Source organism: Plecotus auritus, assembly GCF_963455305.1.
Source record: "Plecotus auritus genome assembly, chromosome: 7".
NCBI lineage: Eukaryota > Metazoa > Chordata > Mammalia > Chiroptera > Vespertilionidae > Plecotus > Plecotus auritus.
This window is the reverse complement of record NC_137774.1, coordinates 81,568,527-81,589,187: the sequence shown is the minus strand read 5'-3', so window position 1 is coordinate 81,589,187 and position 20,661 is coordinate 81,568,527. Positions and strand designations below refer to the sequence as shown.

The 20,661-nt window shown below is 39.2% G+C and overlaps 1 protein-coding gene across 1 annotated transcript in view; it reads right to left on the bottom strand.

Moving 5' to 3' along the window:
• Nucleotides 1-17,809, bottom strand: part of ERCC4 (ERCC excision repair 4, endonuclease catalytic subunit) — a 29,771-nt gene extending 11,962 nt beyond the window's left edge. Inside the window, exons 1-9 of the mRNA XM_080680557.1 lie at nucleotides 17,572-17,809; nucleotides 16,153-16,333; nucleotides 12,750-12,945; nucleotides 11,192-11,399; nucleotides 8,804-8,984; nucleotides 7,681-7,809; nucleotides 6,187-6,297; nucleotides 3,856-4,453; nucleotides 2,002-2,094 (exon numbers count right to left, since the gene is read on the bottom strand). Coding sequence (XP_080536683.1) covers nucleotides 2,002-2,094; nucleotides 3,856-4,453; nucleotides 6,187-6,297; nucleotides 7,681-7,809; nucleotides 8,804-8,984; nucleotides 11,192-11,399; nucleotides 12,750-12,945; nucleotides 16,153-16,333; nucleotides 17,572-17,778 — 1,904 coding nt within the window. The 5' untranslated portion in view covers nucleotides 17,779-17,809. The remainder of the gene's footprint in view (nucleotides 1-2,001; nucleotides 2,095-3,855; nucleotides 4,454-6,186; nucleotides 6,298-7,680; nucleotides 7,810-8,803; nucleotides 8,985-11,191; nucleotides 11,400-12,749; nucleotides 12,946-16,152; nucleotides 16,334-17,571) is intronic.
• Between the last annotated feature and the right edge of the window lie 2,852 nt (nucleotides 17,810-20,661).

The window sequence follows — 20,661 nt, the reverse complement described above, 5'->3', positions numbered from 1 at the left end:
ACAGAAGCCTTAGGCAAAGGATGTTTTAAAAAGAGTGAAGAAATGTTTCGAAGCCCACATCCAGTATCACCAATTCTCTGATTCCATCTCCTAAATCTCTCTTAAATCTGTTCCTCTCTCTTCGTCAACTGGATCTTGGCTACCACCTTATCAGACAATTACAATAGCTTTCTGACCACTTCCCTGCTCCATCCATTCCTCAGTTTGATGCCAGAGAGAGCCTTTAAAAGCATACTTAGAACTCTTCAATGGTGTCTTATTGCCTTCGGAGTCAAGTCTTAAATCCTTTAACAGCCTTCTTGCACTGCTGAATCTTCATACACACCCTCGGTCAACACAACCCCCTTGTCCACCTCGTCTACCTCACAACTAGCACACATTCATGTATTAGCTTAAATATCACTTCTGCAGTGAAGATGTCCCTAGTCCCCACACTGGGTTAGATCTCTTTGACACACTCTCTTATTACACCCATCTCTTTTACCTTCACAGCCAGCAGCACTCTGCACGTGTCAATTTATTATAATATTAATTGAATGCTTAATTATTTAATGTTTGTCTTTCCCACTAGAGGTCAAGTTCTTGGAGGGCAGAGACATTTTCTGCACCACTGCTGTAACTTATGCACTTTAATATAAGCACAGGGCTTGGCACATAATAGATGCTCAATAAATATCTGTTGACTGAATCTGAGGAAAGTAAAGCTATAGAAGACACAGAGAGGCACCAAAAACTTTGGACCAAGAACAGATAGCCTATATAATACCTTGTTTGTTATAACTCTTTCTGAAATACTTTTTCAAAAAACATACACCCCCCACCCAAACACATACCATATAAACCATTCCACAGAACATGTTAATAGAAAATATATTTCCATAGGCTGTAAGGACTGACTAATAATTGCATGACTAGAAGCTGAAGACTCCACGAATAAGGCACGTCACAATAGCAGAGGAGGGGAAAGATATATCCATGTAGTATGCTGAGCCCCTCCAAGGGACTCATCGGCACTGATTCACTCAACACCTCTGGACAAACTGGGTATGTTATTATTTTATGCATATACTGAGAGTCCACAGCCAGTGTTGAAGGATGGTTGTCGACTCTGAAATTTTGCCTAGGGCCCTGGCAGGCTAGCTACCACTAAAAATGATCTCTGCCTTCTCATTGCCACTGATACACTGCCAATGTCTGAGGCCTGGAAGATGGGTATGGCCCAGTTATTCTCAGCTCAGGTCATAGTCTCTTCTGGTCTAACCTTTTCTCTGCCTCAGCTCCAGGATGCCCTGTCCAGCCCTGCCCTGGCTTCTGAGGCCCCTCAGGGATCATCTGATCCATTTTCCCTCACCAAGCTGTGATCTCCTTGACAATGTCCCTGGTGGGAGGGTCTCAGATTTCTCAAACACTACCAGGGGTGAGAGGTAGCCATCCAGTTTGTGAATATCTCACTTAGAAACATTTTCCTTATATTAAATTAAGAAGCCTTTTCTATTTAGACGTAGAACATTAAAGGACACTCATTCTCAAAAGCATACACTTAGGTTCAGATAAAGATCACACCTTTTCAAAGATGTTTTCACAGAGCGATCTGATCTAAACTGACCTGGATGTAGAAGTATTTCCCAGTAAACAGTCAAGCAGTCACACACCACAGACAATGCAAATTGTACAGGGATTTAAAAAAATTCAAAGGAATGGGAGAAATCTTGTGCATGGGGGAGAGGAAGAGAGAGTTTTAAGAACATTTATCTTTGAAAGTAGTGTTTTAGTTATATTTCTGGTGTTTTAGGTTATATTTCTTTACAGGCAGAAAGGTAGTTTTCCTCACATTTCTAATATCCTATTAAAGCACTGAAAAGCAATTAGAGAAGGATTTACCTTGATGTGATCCTCCCCAACCTCTTCTCCTCTCCATCCTCCCAGAGGGCTCTTAGACATTGCCCCACCCAGAGCAGCCTTTCCAATAGAGTTCGTGCTTTCATACTGTCCATGAATTACCTGATGAGTTTTTCAAAAGCTTCCTTTTCTTTCCGCAAAGCAGTGAGATAGCGTTGTTCCTCGGTCGAACCTCCGTATATGAGAAAGTAAACCCTGCAAGTTAGGACGGAACTCTTTTAGATTGCAAAGACGTAACTTGTAATCCCTGAAAGGAAGCGCATAGCATTTGAAATCAGCAACCTAAAGTGCTCAAATAATAAATATGTGACTAAGGATACAAGTTCCATTAATCATACTGAAATTCATCTGCCCGAACCCCACCTGTTACAGGTCTCATTGCCACATGGGTCATTTTCTTTTGCCAAAGGAAGAACGGAGTTTAGGTAAACAGTGAAAGAGAACAAGAGGGATAGAATAATTCTCTCCTTATAACTACAAACAAACCAGAAAACACAAAATCTCAGTGGCTTCTCTATTTTCAATGTTTCTTTGCATCTCTGCCAAACAAGCATTTAAAACGTTGGACAGTAGTTATGAAAAGCAGCTTATGAAAGTTCATGTTAGTGAAAAATAAACAAATGAAATCTATATGAACTTTATCTTCACAAGTAATTTCTCAGTTCTTTTTTCTTCATGTCTTAACAGCACTGAACCATCGCACATTTTACATAAGCACACAGACACTGAAGACATATGGATTACATCAGGCTCCTCAAGAAATAACTCGATATGTGCTTTTCTTTTAGAAAAGGTCTGCTTTTCTATCTTGCTTGTTGCTATGAAGATGAATTAAGCACCTTTTCTGTCCCTTTCCTGTACCTTCTATCAGAGATATTTCCCTTTTTCAGCCCTTGATTTTTCTTTTAGACTTCATCTTCCCAGATTCTTTGAAGTGTGAACAGGGAAGAGACCACTGGACAGTGAGTCTAGGGACCTTAGCTCTTCCATGAATGTGCCACGTGGCCGAGGGAAGTCATTCACCACTTGGGGGCTTCAGTTTCCCACTGACAGAGTGAACAGTTGAATTCCCAGGTTCCTTCTGATTCTGACATTTTGTTTGCAAATATCACACTATTTTATTCTCAGGCAACAAAGAACAGACAAGCTATCTACAAAGTTGATCAATAACAAAGTATGAAAAATTTACCAACCTATAATTATTTTACCAGCTTCATCTAATCTCTTCATTCTGCATTATTTCTGATCCACTTCTTCCATTCATCTCTACTCTGAAAGGCTGCATTCGTTAAACTGCTAGAAAAAAATTCGTTGGCTCTGTTTTTGGTTCAGACTGTGTTCAGGATATTAATTTTGTTGTTTATTTCCCCTCAGATAACTGGAGAGCCAGAACACTATATTCTTTGGGAGGCATCATTTTCTCATCTGATATTTCTGTAGATTGTTCACCTGATATTTCTTGAAACTCAAGAAAACTTGGCACAATAATTCCTCAAATACTTTAGTTTTATGTGAATGTAACTCAGAGTCACTTCTTAAAATTTATAAGAAAGACATTTTAGAAGATTGAAATTATTTAGCCGAGTCATAATGACGCTAATTTTGAGGAGAAGTTAGGATATAAATTTCCTAGACTTGTTTAGATAGAGCACCCCATAAGGTACAAACCAGTGCATAAAGAATATGGAACATAACAACAGAGCAGCAAGTAGAGATCAGGAGCAGTCCTCTGGACTCACTGTTATGCTACATTGGATATCCTTCCTATGTAAACTCCCAGATTCATCAGAAAGTAAAATAAGGTTTCATAAATATAACCAACACATAACAGCAGAATGTAAAAGATAAGAAAACCCACATGCAACAAACAGGTACAGTTGCAGTGCTAAATCCTAAAGAACTGTGAATTTGAAGCCTTAAACATGCAGTTCACACTCCACACTCTTTATAACTTGCCTGAGAGGTTTCCCGGGCCTACTTGCCCTGTAAATTTCGAGCTGACGCACGAATGTCAGCTCTGCATCATACAGAACCACGTATCTTGGCTCTACTTCGTGGAGTACTCTCGTCAGAGCGTAAGGGTCACTACAACCCAGAAGTGGGTGGATGATGGTGAGGGGGTCTTTCAGAATTCCATAAGCGGCATCCGATGACAAGTTTAAATCAAACTCCTCGTGCTTGATTTCTTCTAAGCAGCTCTCTGGGGTGCTGCATAAGTCTCCAGGGTATCCTTCTTTGCTGTCCCCTTCCTCTTCAAGTTCTTCAGGTTTCTCCATCATCTGAGTTAACGTTAACTTTCGTTTTTTCTTTTTGAGAGCCCTTTCTTTGGTAGGAGCCCTTTCTTTGTTTTGGGGGTCTTTGGGTCTTTTGTTAGATTTCACAGTTCTCTTTGCACCATCCTCCTTTCTGAAAGTCACCCACACTTCTTCAGCTTTGCTATCCTTCTCAAAGGCTTTCCTGTAGAGTCTCAGCAAGAAGGCCTCTGCTCCCATAGTGATATACTCTCTTAGCTGGGAACACGTTCGGTCATCACTTGCACAAATTAGTACTTGACCTAAAATTAGAAAACAATATTATGTCACTATTCCCCATGGGCCCCCTCACCGCTTGCCTCACAAGGAAGACACATTTTATCTCTTGGTGCTAAATTTGTTTAAAAGGGGTCTTAGATGCAGGATCATGTAAAACTTTAAGTAAAGTTGAAACCAGAAATATTTAATCTTATGAAAGTATAGCCATTGTATAATGGAGGCTTTTAAAAAGTTCTTTTTAATTAATAATTCCCAGAGAATATTATACACCAAAATAAATTCCAAGTGGATTTCAGAGTCAAATGTTAAAGATTAAATTATTAAAAAAAAAAAAAAAGGTGACTCTTTTTCATCTGTCTGGCTACAGATGATTTTCTAGGCTTAAAAGCAACAGAAAAAATCTCAGGAAGATTGATATCTATAAGTTAAGACTGACTCTATAAGAATAAACACTGTGCATTAAAAAACAAAAGACAAAAAAAGAACGTTATGCAACAATGGTAAATGTTAGTATCTTTACTGTATAAAAAGACGATATAAACTAAGGACATAGCCTAAGTTGGCAAAGAAAACTAAGACAGAAGAGGAAATGCATTTGAGAAAATTCTGAGCCTATCAAACATCAAAACTTAAAACAAGGTAATATTTTTCTCCAATCAAATTGATAAATTATACATATACTAGAGCAGGGGTCCTCAAACTTTTTAAACAGGGGGCCAGTTCACTGTCCCTCAGACCGTTGGAGGGCCGGACTATAGTTTAAAAAAAAAACTATGAACAAATTCCTATGCGTACTGCGGGCCCAGGATGAGTCGGCTGCTAAGCAGGACAGGCAGCAGCACCCGGCGGGCCGGATAAATAAATGTCCTCGGCGGGCCGCATGTGGCCCGCAGGCCTTAGTTTGAGGACCCCTGTACTAGAGGCTCAGTGCATGACATTCGTGCACTGGGGGGTGGGAGGTTGGCCTTCCTCAGCTCGGCCTGTGCCCTCTCGCAGTCCGGGACCCCCGAGGGGTCCTTAGCACTGCCACGGAGGTAGGAGAGGCTCCTGCCACCACCTCTGCGTTCGCCAGCCGTGAGCCCACTGGCGAGCTTGGCTTCTAGCTGAGCGACACTCCCCCTGTGGGAGCGCACTGACCACCAGGGGCCAGCTCCTGCGTTGAGAAACGCTCCCCCTGGTGGTCAGTGCGCGTCATAGAGACTGGTTGTTCTGCCATTGGGTCGATTTGCATATTAGCCTTTTATTATATAGTATGTGCAGATATATACACAAATAGACAGACTCTCTAGTCATTGTTACCTAAGTGAAAAAGAAATAAACTCTTATACTGCTAGAATAAACAGAAGTTGATAAAAACCTTTTGTAAATCAATGTGGTAATATGTCTCAAGAACTTTTTGTAAGGCTAGGCTTCCCTGAAAAGATAGTTGCTGAGAAAATAAAACATAAGACCCTTTAGCTTTCTCCTTGGGGATTCCAGATTTCAAGCCTGGTAAATATATATGTGGAGATTAGCTGTGTCTTTAAATAGAATTCCTGAGAATCCAACCAGTAAAAGAACCTGCTTTCATGAATACACAGTGATTTAACCTGGAGAAAGTCATAGAGATAGGAGGTTGCTGCTAGATTTCTGTGTTCATTTGGCATTTATTCTTCTATATTTTATAAACCCAGTAGTAAGCTATTTTTAAAGAGCTAATAAAAAAGACGCATTGGTTTGATTTTTGAAAGCAGATGTCAGCATCTCCTTTTCCTACCTGGACCACCAAGGGCTTCACTCTCTGAATTTTCTGCCTCAATTTCTTTCAGTACTTCAGTCAGCGCTTCCCACTTTGGGTTGCTTTCTAGGACCAGTTCCTTTTTTGTTTCTGTATAGAAATAAAAGATAATCTCATTCTATGTGATAATTTTTACCCACAAAGTGTTCCAAAGATTTTCAAATCAAAAGATAACACAAGCATCACTCCATAAGCCCTTTCCTTTGAGCTTCCTCCATAATGCCAGGGAGAATCTGTTTCCTTGAAAAAAGTCTCTTTGTGGTTTAAATCAAAGGCATTTCAAACCAACATTAATTCAAGTTTCATAATGCCTTGCTAGAAAGTGATATTCATGGTCACTAATAAGAGATAAGTCTGTGTTAGTTGTCAATTGTGATGCTATATATGACCTGCTATACAGAACAATCAGTACAAAGTAACAGTATTCCCTGTTTCTAAAATCCCCATGGTTTTCACAATCCTGAACATAAAATAGAAGTAGATAACAGTCAAACTTTTATTTCACAACACTAATATGTTTAATTAAGTTTTAAGATAGATCTTTGAACTAGAAAGTAAGCATTAACCTTATCCCATGCCTTAAGGAACCAATGATTTTTGTTGTGGAGCTGTATGAGTTCTTTACATATTTTGGATATTGGCCCCTTATCAAAGATATAGTTTGCAAATATCTTCTCCCATTCAGTTGGTTGCCTTTTTGTTCTGTCGATGGTTTCTTCTGTGCAGAAACTTTTTAGTTTGGTGTAGGTTGAGAGTATCATGTTCAGTAAAATAAGTCAGATGGAAAAGAACAAGAACCATATGATTTCACTCACATGTGGGATATAAAACAAAAGAACAAACAAAACAAATAAACTTATAGACAAAGACAACAGTATGGTGGTTATCAGAGGGGCAAGAGGTCAAATATATGGTGATGAAAGGAGACTACACAATGCAGTATACAGATGATGTATTATAGAATTGTACACCTGAAACTTATATGGTATTATTAACCAACATTACCCCAATAAATTTAATTTTAAAAACATAATGATATAATTACATTGGAATAAAATCTGTATTTGCCTCATTCTAGTATATTTATGTTCTCTAAAAACTAAAGGGATGTTAAAATGTTCCACTAAGACTTTAAGTGCCCCAACTAGTAATTACTCTGAAGTTAAAATAAAAATCCATACTCCTTATGCAGCAGTAAGAATACACTCGATTGATACTTGGCATTTGTTACTTTGAATTCTTTGGTAATGGATTCTAAGGATTTTCCACAGTGAATACTTTTTTCTTTTGTTTGTTTGTTTTTTGCCATGGTGAATACTTTTAACATACATTACATATAACCTACACTTAACAGACAGGTACACATTTTCACATGGCCAAAAAAGATTTAAAATTTCAGTGTAACTTGATAAGCAATTCCACACCAAATACTGAAATAAAAGACACATTTAAAGACTCAAGCCTACAAGATACCTTGCTCTTCTTTAATCTCCACTTTTTCGGACATTTTGCCTTTTTTACTCATTTTGGCATCCGGAACACGATAAACCCTTGCTCGAGCATTTACAAACATTGAGGTGCTGGAGTCAAGAAACAGCCAACCTAATATAAAGAGTTAAAAAAAAACACACAAAAAACCCTTAAAATTTTAAAGAATCTCTGATGGTCCCATGATCTATATATACACCTGGCTGCCATCTTGTTCTCTGAACTACACCTTCCCTCCTCCTGTGGCCTCTGTCGCGGTTTGGTTAGACCAGTGGTTTTCAAAGTGTGGCCTATAGGCTCTTGGGGGACCCCAACATATTATCAGGGGGTCTATCTTCATAATAATATAACTATTCTCATAATAATACTAACTCATTATTTGACTTTTTCCCACTGCATTGACATTTCCTATGATGGTGCAAAAGCGTTAGTACGTAACACTGCTGGTGCCTAAGCACCATCAAGGCAGTGGAACCGAAGTGTACCAACCATCAATGTATTCTTCATTTCAATGCATTTGCAGTTTATCACTCAAGAATGTCCCTGATGAAGCAGTAAAAATTGTGAATCCTATTAAATCTTCGCCTCAGGGGCCCATGGACCATACTTGGAAAATCGCCCGCCTAGGCCACAACAGTGAGGGAAGGATGTGACTGACAGCAGAGCAAGATAGTGCCCTGTCATATGTGCATGCTATGTTTCCTTACAAATAGCTCATCTTTGGTCTTCAGCACTCTAGCTGATGAAACCCCATACTGCCTTACTGTTTCTGCATGGAAAATGAATTTTAAATTCTTAACAACTAACATTCCAGAATGCAAGCTATTTCTAGGTTGGGAACTGCTTATATTATTCAGATTTTTTTCTAGAAATAAAATTGCCCAGAATGGATATGAATATTTATTATTAGAGAGAACAGAAGTTAAGTAGGCGGAAACATTAGCTATCAATAAAGCCTATATCCTTGCGCTAGGAATGTAAAAAGTAATTTGAAGCCTTAGTATATCATGTAGGTGATTATAGCACTCCTCACACCAGATTCCTCAACAAAACCCAGAACTATATTCAAATCAGCTTCTAGGAGAATATTAGTATTTTTATCTCCCACCTGAATTTTGACCAAAAGCCTTCTCTGTTGCTCTCAGGGATTCCAGAAGATTAAGAAATGTGATGCAATCATACTGAGAGAGATATTGCAGTAAAGTTCGTAATATCTTCAAATCCTGAACCAAGGATTTGGTCTTGGCTCCAAGCTGGTGCCATAAAGGATCCAGATAATGGCGGATTGTCTAAAACAATAATAAGATTTAGTATTGCTAAAATATGTTCAATATAGCTATTATTAATACAGATTATACTTTCAAAATATATCATCCCCTATATAACTAAAAAATGGTTAAAATGATGTTATATATATTTTATCACAATAAAAATACCCAAAATATTATCATCTAAGGAAGTGGATAGAAATTTCAGTTCATAAGATCCTAAAAATAATGTTTAATTTTTCAAATACAATGCAGAGTGCCTCATCAGTAGAATCTTTATAATCAGATAGAGTCAATTCATAATTGTCCATATGTACAGTTTTAGTCAGAGGAGAAAAAGGCCTGATAAACATCAGATAATCAATGATTTCTTTTTAGGAAGAGTCAAAGCATGTAGCTCAGACATTCAATTTCTGCCAAGTTTAGCTGTGACTTTATCCTGGATTGATAAAGTTGTGGGGTCCAGTTGGACAATGGAGCAGAGGGCATAAACCAGGGAAACTACATGGCATTAAATTAAATAATTGTATCTTAATTTGTTGGTGCAAAAGATCTTAGCTCTTTTTTGTTTTTAAGCGTGATTCATGGATGGGAAAATAGTGTTAAATTACTGACTAAACTGTTAAATTGACTAAATTGTTAAATTAACAAACTGACTAAATTTGAATATTTTTTTAAAATATATTTTTATTGATTTTGAGAAAAAGGGAGAGGGAGAGATAGAAACATCAATGATGAGAGAGAATCATTGATTGGCTGACTCCTGCTCACCCCACACTAGGGATCGAGCCCACAATCTGGATGCCCTAATCAGGAATTGAACTGTGACTTTCTGGTTCATAGGTCAATGCTCAACCACTGAGCCACACCGGCCAGGCTTGATTATTTTTTAAGATAATAAAAAGTTGTCTAAAACACACAACAACTTTATGTACTGTAAATACAGTGCAGATATCTACACACCCACAGCTATATACATGAACACTTCCTTCACAAAATGACTCTGTAACTAAAAAGGATAATACTGGCAGCATGACATGGAAGCAGTATCACTACATGGCATCTTATCTAACAAGTTTATTGTCCAAACTAGGATTCTGGTAAAAATGAAATGATACTATTAATAATTATTCTATAATAACAGGCAGATACCGGAACTGTTCTAGACAAACTGGGACATGTAACACCTGTCTCTTTTGTAAAATCATCTATAAGAGTTAAATTTTCTAACAAGATGCATGTTGTAGCTATATTTAGTTTGGTTACTAAAAGAATATAGAAAACAATACTTTGATTATTACTAGCAAGGGGATGTTAAACAGAAATTTAGTGCAAAACATATTAGACTATGTTTTATTTTTCTAAGGATATAGACATTCTATTAAAAGAATGTGAAGGGTTTTTTTTTTTTTTTTTTTTTTTTGTGTGTGTGTGTGTGTGGTTTCACCACACACTAAATTATAATAAGCTTTACTTTAAAAACAGAGGAAATTCATTTTATGTATCATTACTTCACAGTAAAAGATACGATTTTTTTTTTGAGAATCAAAGAAATGAGGATTTAAATTTTTCCTTTTTTATAACTATTCTGTATTAATTCTAGTGACAAAGAAACCGATTTAGAATTTTAAAGAAAGGAACTTAGTCTACCAAAATATGAAAAAGAAAGGTGCCTGGAATCCTTAAAAAGTGAGCATTTTACGGATCTACAATTTAGTCTCAGACATTTACCTATCTGTATTAATGTTAACCTATGATGAAAAATTAGAATAAAAATTCCTTGAACTAAAGTCCTACTATTTTCTCAATTCAGAATGTAACTTTAAGACAACAAATTTCACATTTCTCAGTAATGAAAACTCATCCAAATTATTTTTACTCTAAACAAGAGATTATACATTCTGAAGCAGTCTTATGTAAAATTCTTCTACCTGTAGATATCCGAATGCTGTCATTTAAGAGCAAAAAGGTTATTTATGCTCCTCTTAATTATATTTAAAATGAGATAATCACTGCAAAATCAGAATTGTGCTTATATGCCAATCCACGTATTTTACTACAAATGATTACTTTCCAGTAAACCAAAGACGCTATCTGTGCTTTAAATCACCTCCAATTTAATTATAAACAACAGCAAATTCCTATGAAGAACACTGCAAATATTAAAATAACTGGCATTCTTTAAAATTATAACAAACTGTGCTTAAAAAGGAAAAGAAATAGAGTACCTTGTCAAAGGGTTTTCCAATAGCATTTTCTAAAGACAAATCTTCGACTTCCAGCGACGGGTTATGACATTTTAGTTCCTTTAGACATGCATTTAAAATGTCCAGTATGGCAGTCTGTATGGCAAGCATGGCAGGTGTCATAGAAACATGAATTTCTACGACTTCAGGTTTGTACTGCTCTAAAAACGAGTTTACCGCTACATGGAACCTAAAGGGACAAATATTTTTCAAATATTTTCTAGAGTTTCACCAGCTACGTATTTCTGGTCTTGGTTTAATTTTCTAATTTTTTTTAGTGCAATTAAGAAACAAACAAAATAGAAAGCAAAATGACAGTGTTTTCAGAAATAGTTTTAACCTTCATGAATGAAAATTATTCAAATAAAGCAGGGGTCAGCAAACTATGGTCTGGGCTAACTCCTGGGCCTATTTTTTTAAAATATGTTTTCACTGATTTTTAGGGAGAGGAAGGGAGAGGGAGAGAGAAACATTACTATGAGAGAGAAACATTGATTGGTTGCCTCCTGTATGCACTGCGACTGGGAACCGAACCCAAAACCTGGGCATGTGCCCTGACCAGGAATCGAACGGGCGACCTTTTGGTGCACTGGATAATGCTCAACCAACTGAGCCACAGCAGCCAGGACTGGGCCTATTTTTATAAATAGTCTTGCTGGGACATAGCCATGCCCACGGTTCATGTATAGCCTATGGCTACTTTCATGCTAGGACAGCAGAGTTGGATAACTAACAGACTACATGGCCCACAAAACTTAAATCTTTACAAACTGGCCCCTTCCGGGAAAAGTTTGTTGATACCCAAAATAAGGTATAATCAAGAAACAAAAAAGGTAACTACTCTTAAATACCATAAAGTGTAACCAAAATACCTATTAGCAGAGGTTGCAAAATGTTTGAAAACTGAAGCCTTCTGTCGTTCCTAGAAATTTACTGAAATTCTTCAAAATCTTTGGGCATTATTTCCCTGATGGGTTATTTTCAAAGTGGAAGTGGGCCAATAAATCTGTAGTTCACCTACAGCCGTGGTCGGCAAACTCATTAGTCAACAGAGCCAAATATCAACAGTACAACAATTGAAATTTCTTTTGAGAGCCAAATTTTTTAAACTTAAACTTCTTCTAATGCCACTTCTTCAAAATAGACTCGCCCAGGCCGTGGTATTTTGTGGAAGAGCCACACTCAAGGGGCCAAAGAGCTGCATGTGGCTCGCGAGCCACAGTTTGCCGACCACTGACCTACAGCCACTGTATATATGAGTCTCTAGATAGCTCTCTTGGAGTTTTATTAAGTGGATGAGAAAGGATAACATGGCTGCATTTGGATGGTTTTGATGGGCTACCAGAAAAATAACTATCAAATCTTTCTCCTTTTAAAAGAATCACAAATGTGGTGACCATATATTATTTATATTTGGATGCACTTGTTATGAACCTGACTAGCATGTATCAAGTCCAATTACAGTAAATTTTACATTACATTAAAGTGCAAAGTTAAATGACAGCAGTCTCTCAGAAATTGATCACATAATGCTATTTACCTTGGCCACAGATATAGCTTCCTTACGAAAAGATTTCTCATCACTCTTTCCACATGACAAAAACCAGTATCAAAGGCAACAGCGTTGTCTGTGAAAGCTTTAATAAAGCCACGTTTGTTTTTCTGGCGAAAGAGGCGCAAGATGAATGCTTCTTGACAAGACTCAATTATTCTGTGAGCTCTATACACCAAGATGCCTGGAGGGGGAAATTATAATTTCAATTACCAAATAGACGTAGTTTTCAGGCTCAGTTTCATTCACTTATTCATCACATTTTTCTTGAGTGCCTACTTGAGCATGGGCGAACACTGCTCTAGGCTGGGAGTATAGCCTCAAAGAAAACACGTAGTCCTTATGTCAATTATGTTAACAATATAAATAAGTAAAATATTCAGTTGGTTATAAGGTGATAAGATTTGAAGAGAAAAAAATAAATCAGAGGAGGGGGAGTATGTGTGAAGGGTGTGGTTTGAAATTTTAGATAGGGTGGCCTCATTGAGGTCATATGAGTAAAGGCAGATGAGGAGATGAGCCTTGCAGACTCTGTGGGCCAAGAGAGCTCCAGACAGAGGAAATCATAGGAGCAAAGGCCCTGGAGTAGGGCGTGTCTGGCACAGTGGAAGCACTTCTGAAAGCTATGTGGGTTACTAATTCTCCTTTTATTGTGAGTGAGATGTGGACTACACATGATCACTGCATTTTAGAAGTTTCGGCAATATCTGCATCACTTATTAAAATAATTCCATTTTCAGAATCAGACTATTCAATTGAGAGGTAAATTAGTCCAGTTAAAATAAAAACTTTTAATGAGTATGTTTAATACATACATTTTTTTGGTGTGGGTGTGGTGATAACACCTCTGAATCACAAAAACATGGACAATTATACATGTTTCCTTATTTATAAAACAAGCACTGGACCAGATGACCTTTCATATATGTATATATATATAATTTTGTTGTGGTATGATTAGTGATAAATTAGGGACAAACATGAGATGGTAAAAAAAAAAAAATGCATAGACATCATTTCTGGGTCAAAAACTCAATTATTCTATGATGATTCTCAGTCTTATAGACGTAAACCAAGCCTGTTATATATACTGTTATATATATTTGCTATAAATGCACTTGCACATTTTTGCCCCAGTTGTCATCACTTCTAGTTTCTAGAAAATGACACCAATTGCAATATATGACCCCTTCTAGTAGTTCAATAAATTCAATTCAGATTCTACTATTTTAGTGCTTAAATTCTGGATCAAGGTGGATGGAGCTAACATTTATTTGCCGCCCTAAGCAAATTGTTTTTCAAATATGGTAAAAATTAATAGTATTGTTTAAGAATTTGTAAACAAAGAATTCCCAATCATCCCAGTACACGTACATAATTAATTTACTACTCAGAAAAGTTTCTGTACCTAGTAGGTGGGTTTTTCCAAGTACTCTACTGGGCCACATTTGCTGGCCCGGATTGAAAAATTATATAAAATTAAAAATAACTTCTAAAGAAAAGGTGAACCTCAATTTAAGAAAATGCTGTGCTCTAACAGGCTGTCATTTTTTTGGAACCCAATAGAGGAAGGAGAAAAGAACTAAGATCCAAGGCCCTGGGGTTAGGCACTTTTATAGAGTTTTATTTAGTTTAATCCTCACAATAATTCTATGAGGTAGGCATTATTATGAGACCAGGAAAGGGAAGCAACTTAATTAAGGTCATCCAACAAGGAATGGGAGACCAAAGATTACAAAACCCAGTTTTTCCTACCAAGTGACACCATCTGAGAACCCCACTTTTTAAAAAAAGAAATAAAAACAACACAAGCAGGTCATATTTCTGGGGCAATTCTAATCCCACAAAAGCGTACTGAATTTTTTTATGCTCCCATAACATCTTGTATCTCACCTCATACTGTACTGTAAATATTTTTTACATCGGTCTCCTCCACTAAGGACAGGAACATTCACAATACATAGTAATCACAGAATGCTTACTACTGTGCCACGCACAATGCTAAGAATTTTACATTGGTTATCTCATTTCACCCTGATAATAATCCTAGAAGGAAGGTAGTATTACTGCCTCCAATTTACAGATGAGTTACTGGGTCATAAAGAAATTAACTTTTAATTAGAAACTGCGTATAAGCTCTACTTTGTACAGTTATTGGACTCAGATTGCTTAAGTAGGTTGAACTATTATTGAAAGAGCAATACTGACATCTGGTGGTGGTTTCAAGATTTTTTTTTTCATTTTATCAACCTAAAAAATAAAGACAAAACAACTTAAAGGAAAGGAGCAAAGAGTAAAAGACTTTAGGATCTATCAAGATTTCTGGTTATAAAATGCCCTTTTTTAATATTATTTATTAAGTGTTTTTTACATACCAGGCACTAATACTAAGCAATTAAGAAATGAGAAAACTGGGACTCATGAAAAAAATTAATGAAAAATTAAGTAACTTGCTTGTAAGCAGTGGCATTACCAAAGTCAGGTGATTCTGACTGCATGGTCTGTGCCACAGCTTATAACAATCAGCTCACCAAGAACCATAAAAAGAATTAATTCTTATGTTTATTCATTAAATATTTTTTGAGGGTCTCCTAGGTTCAGAGCAATATGATAGACAAAGCGGGAAGTACAATTATGAATTTCCTAAGTCTCTCTGCCCTCCAAAAGTTCACTACAGATCACAGTACACCCATGCATCATTCATCCAACAAATATGTGTTTAGTACCTACTGTGCACCAGTTACTTGTAGCCTGGGATGAACAAGTTGTTCCTTGTGCCTACAAAGCTTGTTCTCTCATGAGCCAGACAGACAAATAAGTAAGCAAATATTATATGGTGTTCTGAGTGCTATGAGAAGCACAGGATAACCTGAGGTCACAGAGGTAGAGCCTCTAAATTAGTCTTGGGGAAATCAGAAAATGTTTCTAAAAAAAACAAGTAATAATAATAATAATTCCTTTTCTATATTAATTCTAGCTAAGAAACCATTCTTCTCAAAATAATTAAGCAACTATTTGGTCTAATTTACATCATGGGAAAAATACTCTTTAAAGAGGAAAACCAAATATTTTAGGAAATATACAAAGAATATTTATAAACATTTCAAGTCTGATTAGGTTCTAAAAGCAAATGCCATCCAATTACCACGTTATTTACTGAATATGAGCTTAGAAAAAGTCAGTCTTACATTTATTTGTTTACTTATTCAGGCCACAAATATTTATTGAGCATCTATAATGTGTCAGATATTGTGCTAATGGCTAAAAGGACAATGTTGAGAAAATACATACAATGCTACTCACAAGAAGTTTCTAGCTTCGAGTAGTTTAGCAGAGGGGACAAACACACAAAAAAGGCAAATTTATATATGATAACATTTCAAATTCTTACCAGTAATTAAATCTGAAGGTATTCTATCAGTCAAAAAATCAACCACAAGTATTCGACTGGTTGCAAATATCACACCTCCTTGTGTGTAAACCTCATAGCGACCATTGCTTGCGATTTCATTTGTTACGCGGCGAGGGAGGTGTTCCACTCCTTCTATCTTCAGCTGATTGATAAAATACTCCTACACCAAATGAAACCTAATTAGTAGGCTGTTTAATACAAGGGGCAGTTTTTATGAGGTTGCAGGGATTTGTATTTAAATGATATGCTGCTTTCCTCAGCGATAACGAACCTACATTAATCATGCATATACAAACCAAGTCACTAATTGATGTTGATCAATCAGCCAGTCTGCACTTCACTAGGGTTTTCTTGTTTTTGTTTTGAGGCTTACACAAAGGAATCATTGCACTTATTAGCATTTTAATAATGATTTAAAAAAGGCTTTCAAACCCTGAGTTAAAAGACTTCTGCTACCTAGAAAAAAATACTTCCCACCACAGCCAGGTTTGTACGAGTGAGAAGATATCCAGGGATATCTTCCCAGGCAACGTGCAGATTATTAGTTCGGTCAAGATCCTCCCTAGAGGGAATTTCATCATGTCAATGGAGCCCTCGGCCCTTGCACCTTCAGTTCAGTACCTCCTTTACTGGGGTCTGGGGGTGGGGCTGTGTGGTGCTAAGGCCTCTGACAAGCACAGGCGATACCTACGTGGATGGCACAGGATCCCTGCCCTCAAGGAGACTGTGGTCACTCTTCTCATCTGACATGTTCCTCCTGCCACCTGCTCTGTCTCCGGCTCATCAGCCTTGTCAGACCAGGCCGTGTCACCTCTCAACACCCCCAGCACAGGTGTATCCCCCCTCCTCAACCCCAGGTCCCCTTCCCCAATATCCTCAGCTTCCAGCTCCCTCCCCTCCCCTCTGATCCTATGCCCTCCTCCCACTGCTCAGGTGAACCTTAGTCCCTCCTCTTCCCTACAAGGTTCTCCCAGCCTCAGCATCTTTCACGTCCCCCCATTACCCTGAGATTCCTCCATCCCCATTCCCACCCCCTTCCCCAATCCTACTCCTTTGACCCCAGCAAACCCTTTAAATAGCCAGCTATGGGATTCCACCATTATTCCTATCCTCCTACAGACATCGTTTTTCTCTTTCAGGGGCCTCCACTACTCCTCTCAGAGCCTCTCCATCCCTCTCACTGTCCTTGGTCAGGAACCTGCATGCCCCGCGGGTCCCCCCGCATCCGTGTCAGAGACCTGCATCTGCCTCAGGGCCCCTCATTCAACGCCTCCCCCATCCCGGCGTCGGGGGGCCTGCACCGCCCTCAGAGGCCTCGCATCCGCGCCGGGGCCTGCATCCGCTCGGGAGGCCCCCCTCGCTCTCGGGGTCCCCTCAGCCATGCGCCGGCGGCCGCACCTCCTCGGCCGGCTGCGTGTTGAGCACCAGCACCAGGCACGCCGGGTGGCAGTGCAGCCGGAGGAAGTGGTAGAGGAGCCTGTCCGCGCCGAGCCCGCGGGCGCACACTACCAGCCCGTCCGCGTCCAGTAGCTCCAGCACCAGCTGCCGCTCATATTCCAGCAGCGGCGCCATAGCCGTCGGTCGAGCCGACAGTCCCCGCTCCATGGGCGCCCTTCCGGGCCGCGGCCGAACGCGAACGAAGAGAGCCGAGCCCGAGAGGACGAGCGCTGGCCGAAGGGGAACCGAGGCCGCGACGAGAATCTTCCGAAAGTAGCCGAAGAGAGCCGAGCTCCAGAACACGAGCGCTGGAGGAAGAGGAACCGAGGCCGAGCCGTGCGTCTCCCGAAGGAAGCCGAGCCGAGCCGAGCCGAGCCGAGCCGAGCCGAGCCGACAAGTGCTGGCCGAACACAGTCCACGAGAAGCCGAGTGGAGCGAAGATTCATAGAGTCACAGGGAGGTGCTAGTAGTCCAGACAGGTGCCCCCTATAAGCCTCCACCCCCGAGCCTTCAGTCATTCCACCTCGTCTGATACCTCGGATTTCAAAGTCCGGCATCCTAGACCTGGACCTACCAAAAAGTAGGAGAGGAGAATGAAATTCAAGGAGTTTAAATCCCGGACTTTTACAATTGAAAAAGTTAATTGTCAATCTTCCAAGTGTTCTTGTTCTTTAAGAATGTTTTGAGTAAGTAGAATAGTTTACTAATTTCAGGGCTCTTGTTTCTCTTGGAAGGTCTCGAATACAATACGCTGTTTAAAATAAAGTCTCAACCACGTGTTCCACAGCAGCCCTGTACCACCTTCCACTAGAGGGACACCTTTGATAGTTTTTGTTCTGTATCTAGAAATGCCTGTTAATCTAATGAAAAGAATTGTTCTATGTAGAAATCCTTCCCCCTCCTCCAACCTTCATTGTTAGAAAATAGAAAATATAGGTAAGCCAAAATAAAAATCATTTGTTATTCTATAGTCCAGAAATAACCTCTGTAACATGAAATGTATACTTTTAATATATACTGGGTGTCCCAAAATATGTGTACACACTTTAACAGCTGATAGCTCGATTTTGAAAATGAAATGTTTTTAAACAAACACTGCCTTTATAATTATTCAAAGTGTGTTTATACATTTTTGGGACACCCCAAATATACAAATATATACACATTCTCTCACCACACAAAATTCTCTTTTTGATATGATATAAGAAGTAACCCTGATTTAAGTTTGTCACTAACATTTGACAAACCTCTGAACATGGTGTTTAATATCCTTACACAAAATCCTTTCATAGGGTGAGATTTTTGTAATGAGGATGCATAGTACTTATTTCCTTAATCCCTTATTAGTAACCTGTTTGTTTTTCCAATCATTTGCCAATGATTTTTGGCAACAATTCAATGTCAACAGGAATCCCCAAGTTGGGGTGTGGTGAGGAAGGAAACGTTATTCAGTGCACCATTCCTGCTCTGCTCCACTCCAGTCCATTCAATTTGGGATTGCAGAGATATCTTTGGTGGTTCAGCTCCAGCCAGGGAAGCACAATCACCACTGGTGAAAGAGAAAGTGTGCTGGCTGAGCCAGAGGGCAACTGACTTTTATAGAAAGAAGTCTCTGCCCCTGGTCTCTGATTAGTCCATCCTCATGCAAATGAGGACTGTAAATCCTCACAGTTTGATTGGTCCAAAAAGCACTGTTCTGATTGGTCAGAATGGAGCCTCTCTGCTTGGTCTGTGAAGGTGCTAATGATATAGCTGAGAAACACTGAATGACAGGGAAAGTCTAAGTCCTATTGATTCCAGGAACTCCTTTATAAGGATTGACTCAAAAGTTAGGAACACAGTGTAGGCAGTGTGGGTGGCAGGCCCCTTAGTGCAGGCTTCTTCCTGAACTGTGGCTTTCATAAGAGGCCCCTGTTTAGAAACAGCAGGCTTTCTTTTTAACCTTGAGCCCAGTGAGCCACCTACTAAGCTCTTCTTAGTAGGTATCTTCTTTCTCCAGTTGACAGTCTCCACTCTTCCTGCCCCAGTATTATAGATAATATTTCACTGAACATCTTTATGCATAAATTTATCCATGCCCCTAAGAAACTTTAGAAATGGATAATTACTGGGCTAAAGGTAAAAGACATTTATAAGGCTTTTCATTACATTCACAGTGCCACACTGCCCTCTAAAAAGCCTGTACCAATTCAGATTCACACCAGCAGTTTACAAGAGCATCTGCTTCTCTACCTCGTTACTGTTTAACCCAGTATTTTATTTACATTTTGTCAACATTAAAACAGCATAGAATCATTCCTGAAGGCTGGTTAAAGGGAATGGAATGTCTGCAGACATTCTACATAAAGCATTTTCAATGAGAGAGGTATCGAGCTCTCCAGTTCTGCAAGTGAGAAAATGAAGGTTCAGGGAGGATATGTAACTGGGGCAAGACCACCAAGCTAGTTAGCATACTACTTAGATTTAGGTCAGGACATGGTAAGCTAGGTCAGGACTCAACATGTAGTTAGAATATGCAGTTGAAGTGACAACGCTGAAAGTCAGACCTGACTCCTAAGCTGTGGTAGGCAGAATAATAATGGCTCCCCAAAGATATCCACATCCTAGTCCCTGGAACCTGTGATTATGCCCTTTACATGGCAAACAGGGCTTTGCAGATGTGATTAAGATAGAGATTTCAAGATGGGCAGATTATCTTAGACTAGAGGCCCAGTGCACGAAATTCATGTGGGGGGGGGGTTGTCCCTCAGCCCAGCCTGCACCCTCTCCAATCTGGAACCCCTCAAGGGATATCCAACTGCCCATTTAGGCCTGATCCCACCAGGATTGGGCTTAAACGGGCAGTCGGACATCCCTCTCACAATCCAGGACTGCTGGCTCCCAACTGCTTGCCTGCCTGCCTTCCTGATTGCCCCTAACTGCTTCTGCTGCCAGCCTGATCACCCCCTAACCACTCCCCTGCCAGCCTGATTGATGCCTAACTGCTCCCCTGCCAGCCTGTTTTCCTCTAACTGCCCTCCCCTGCAGGCCTGGTCACCCCTAACTGCCCTC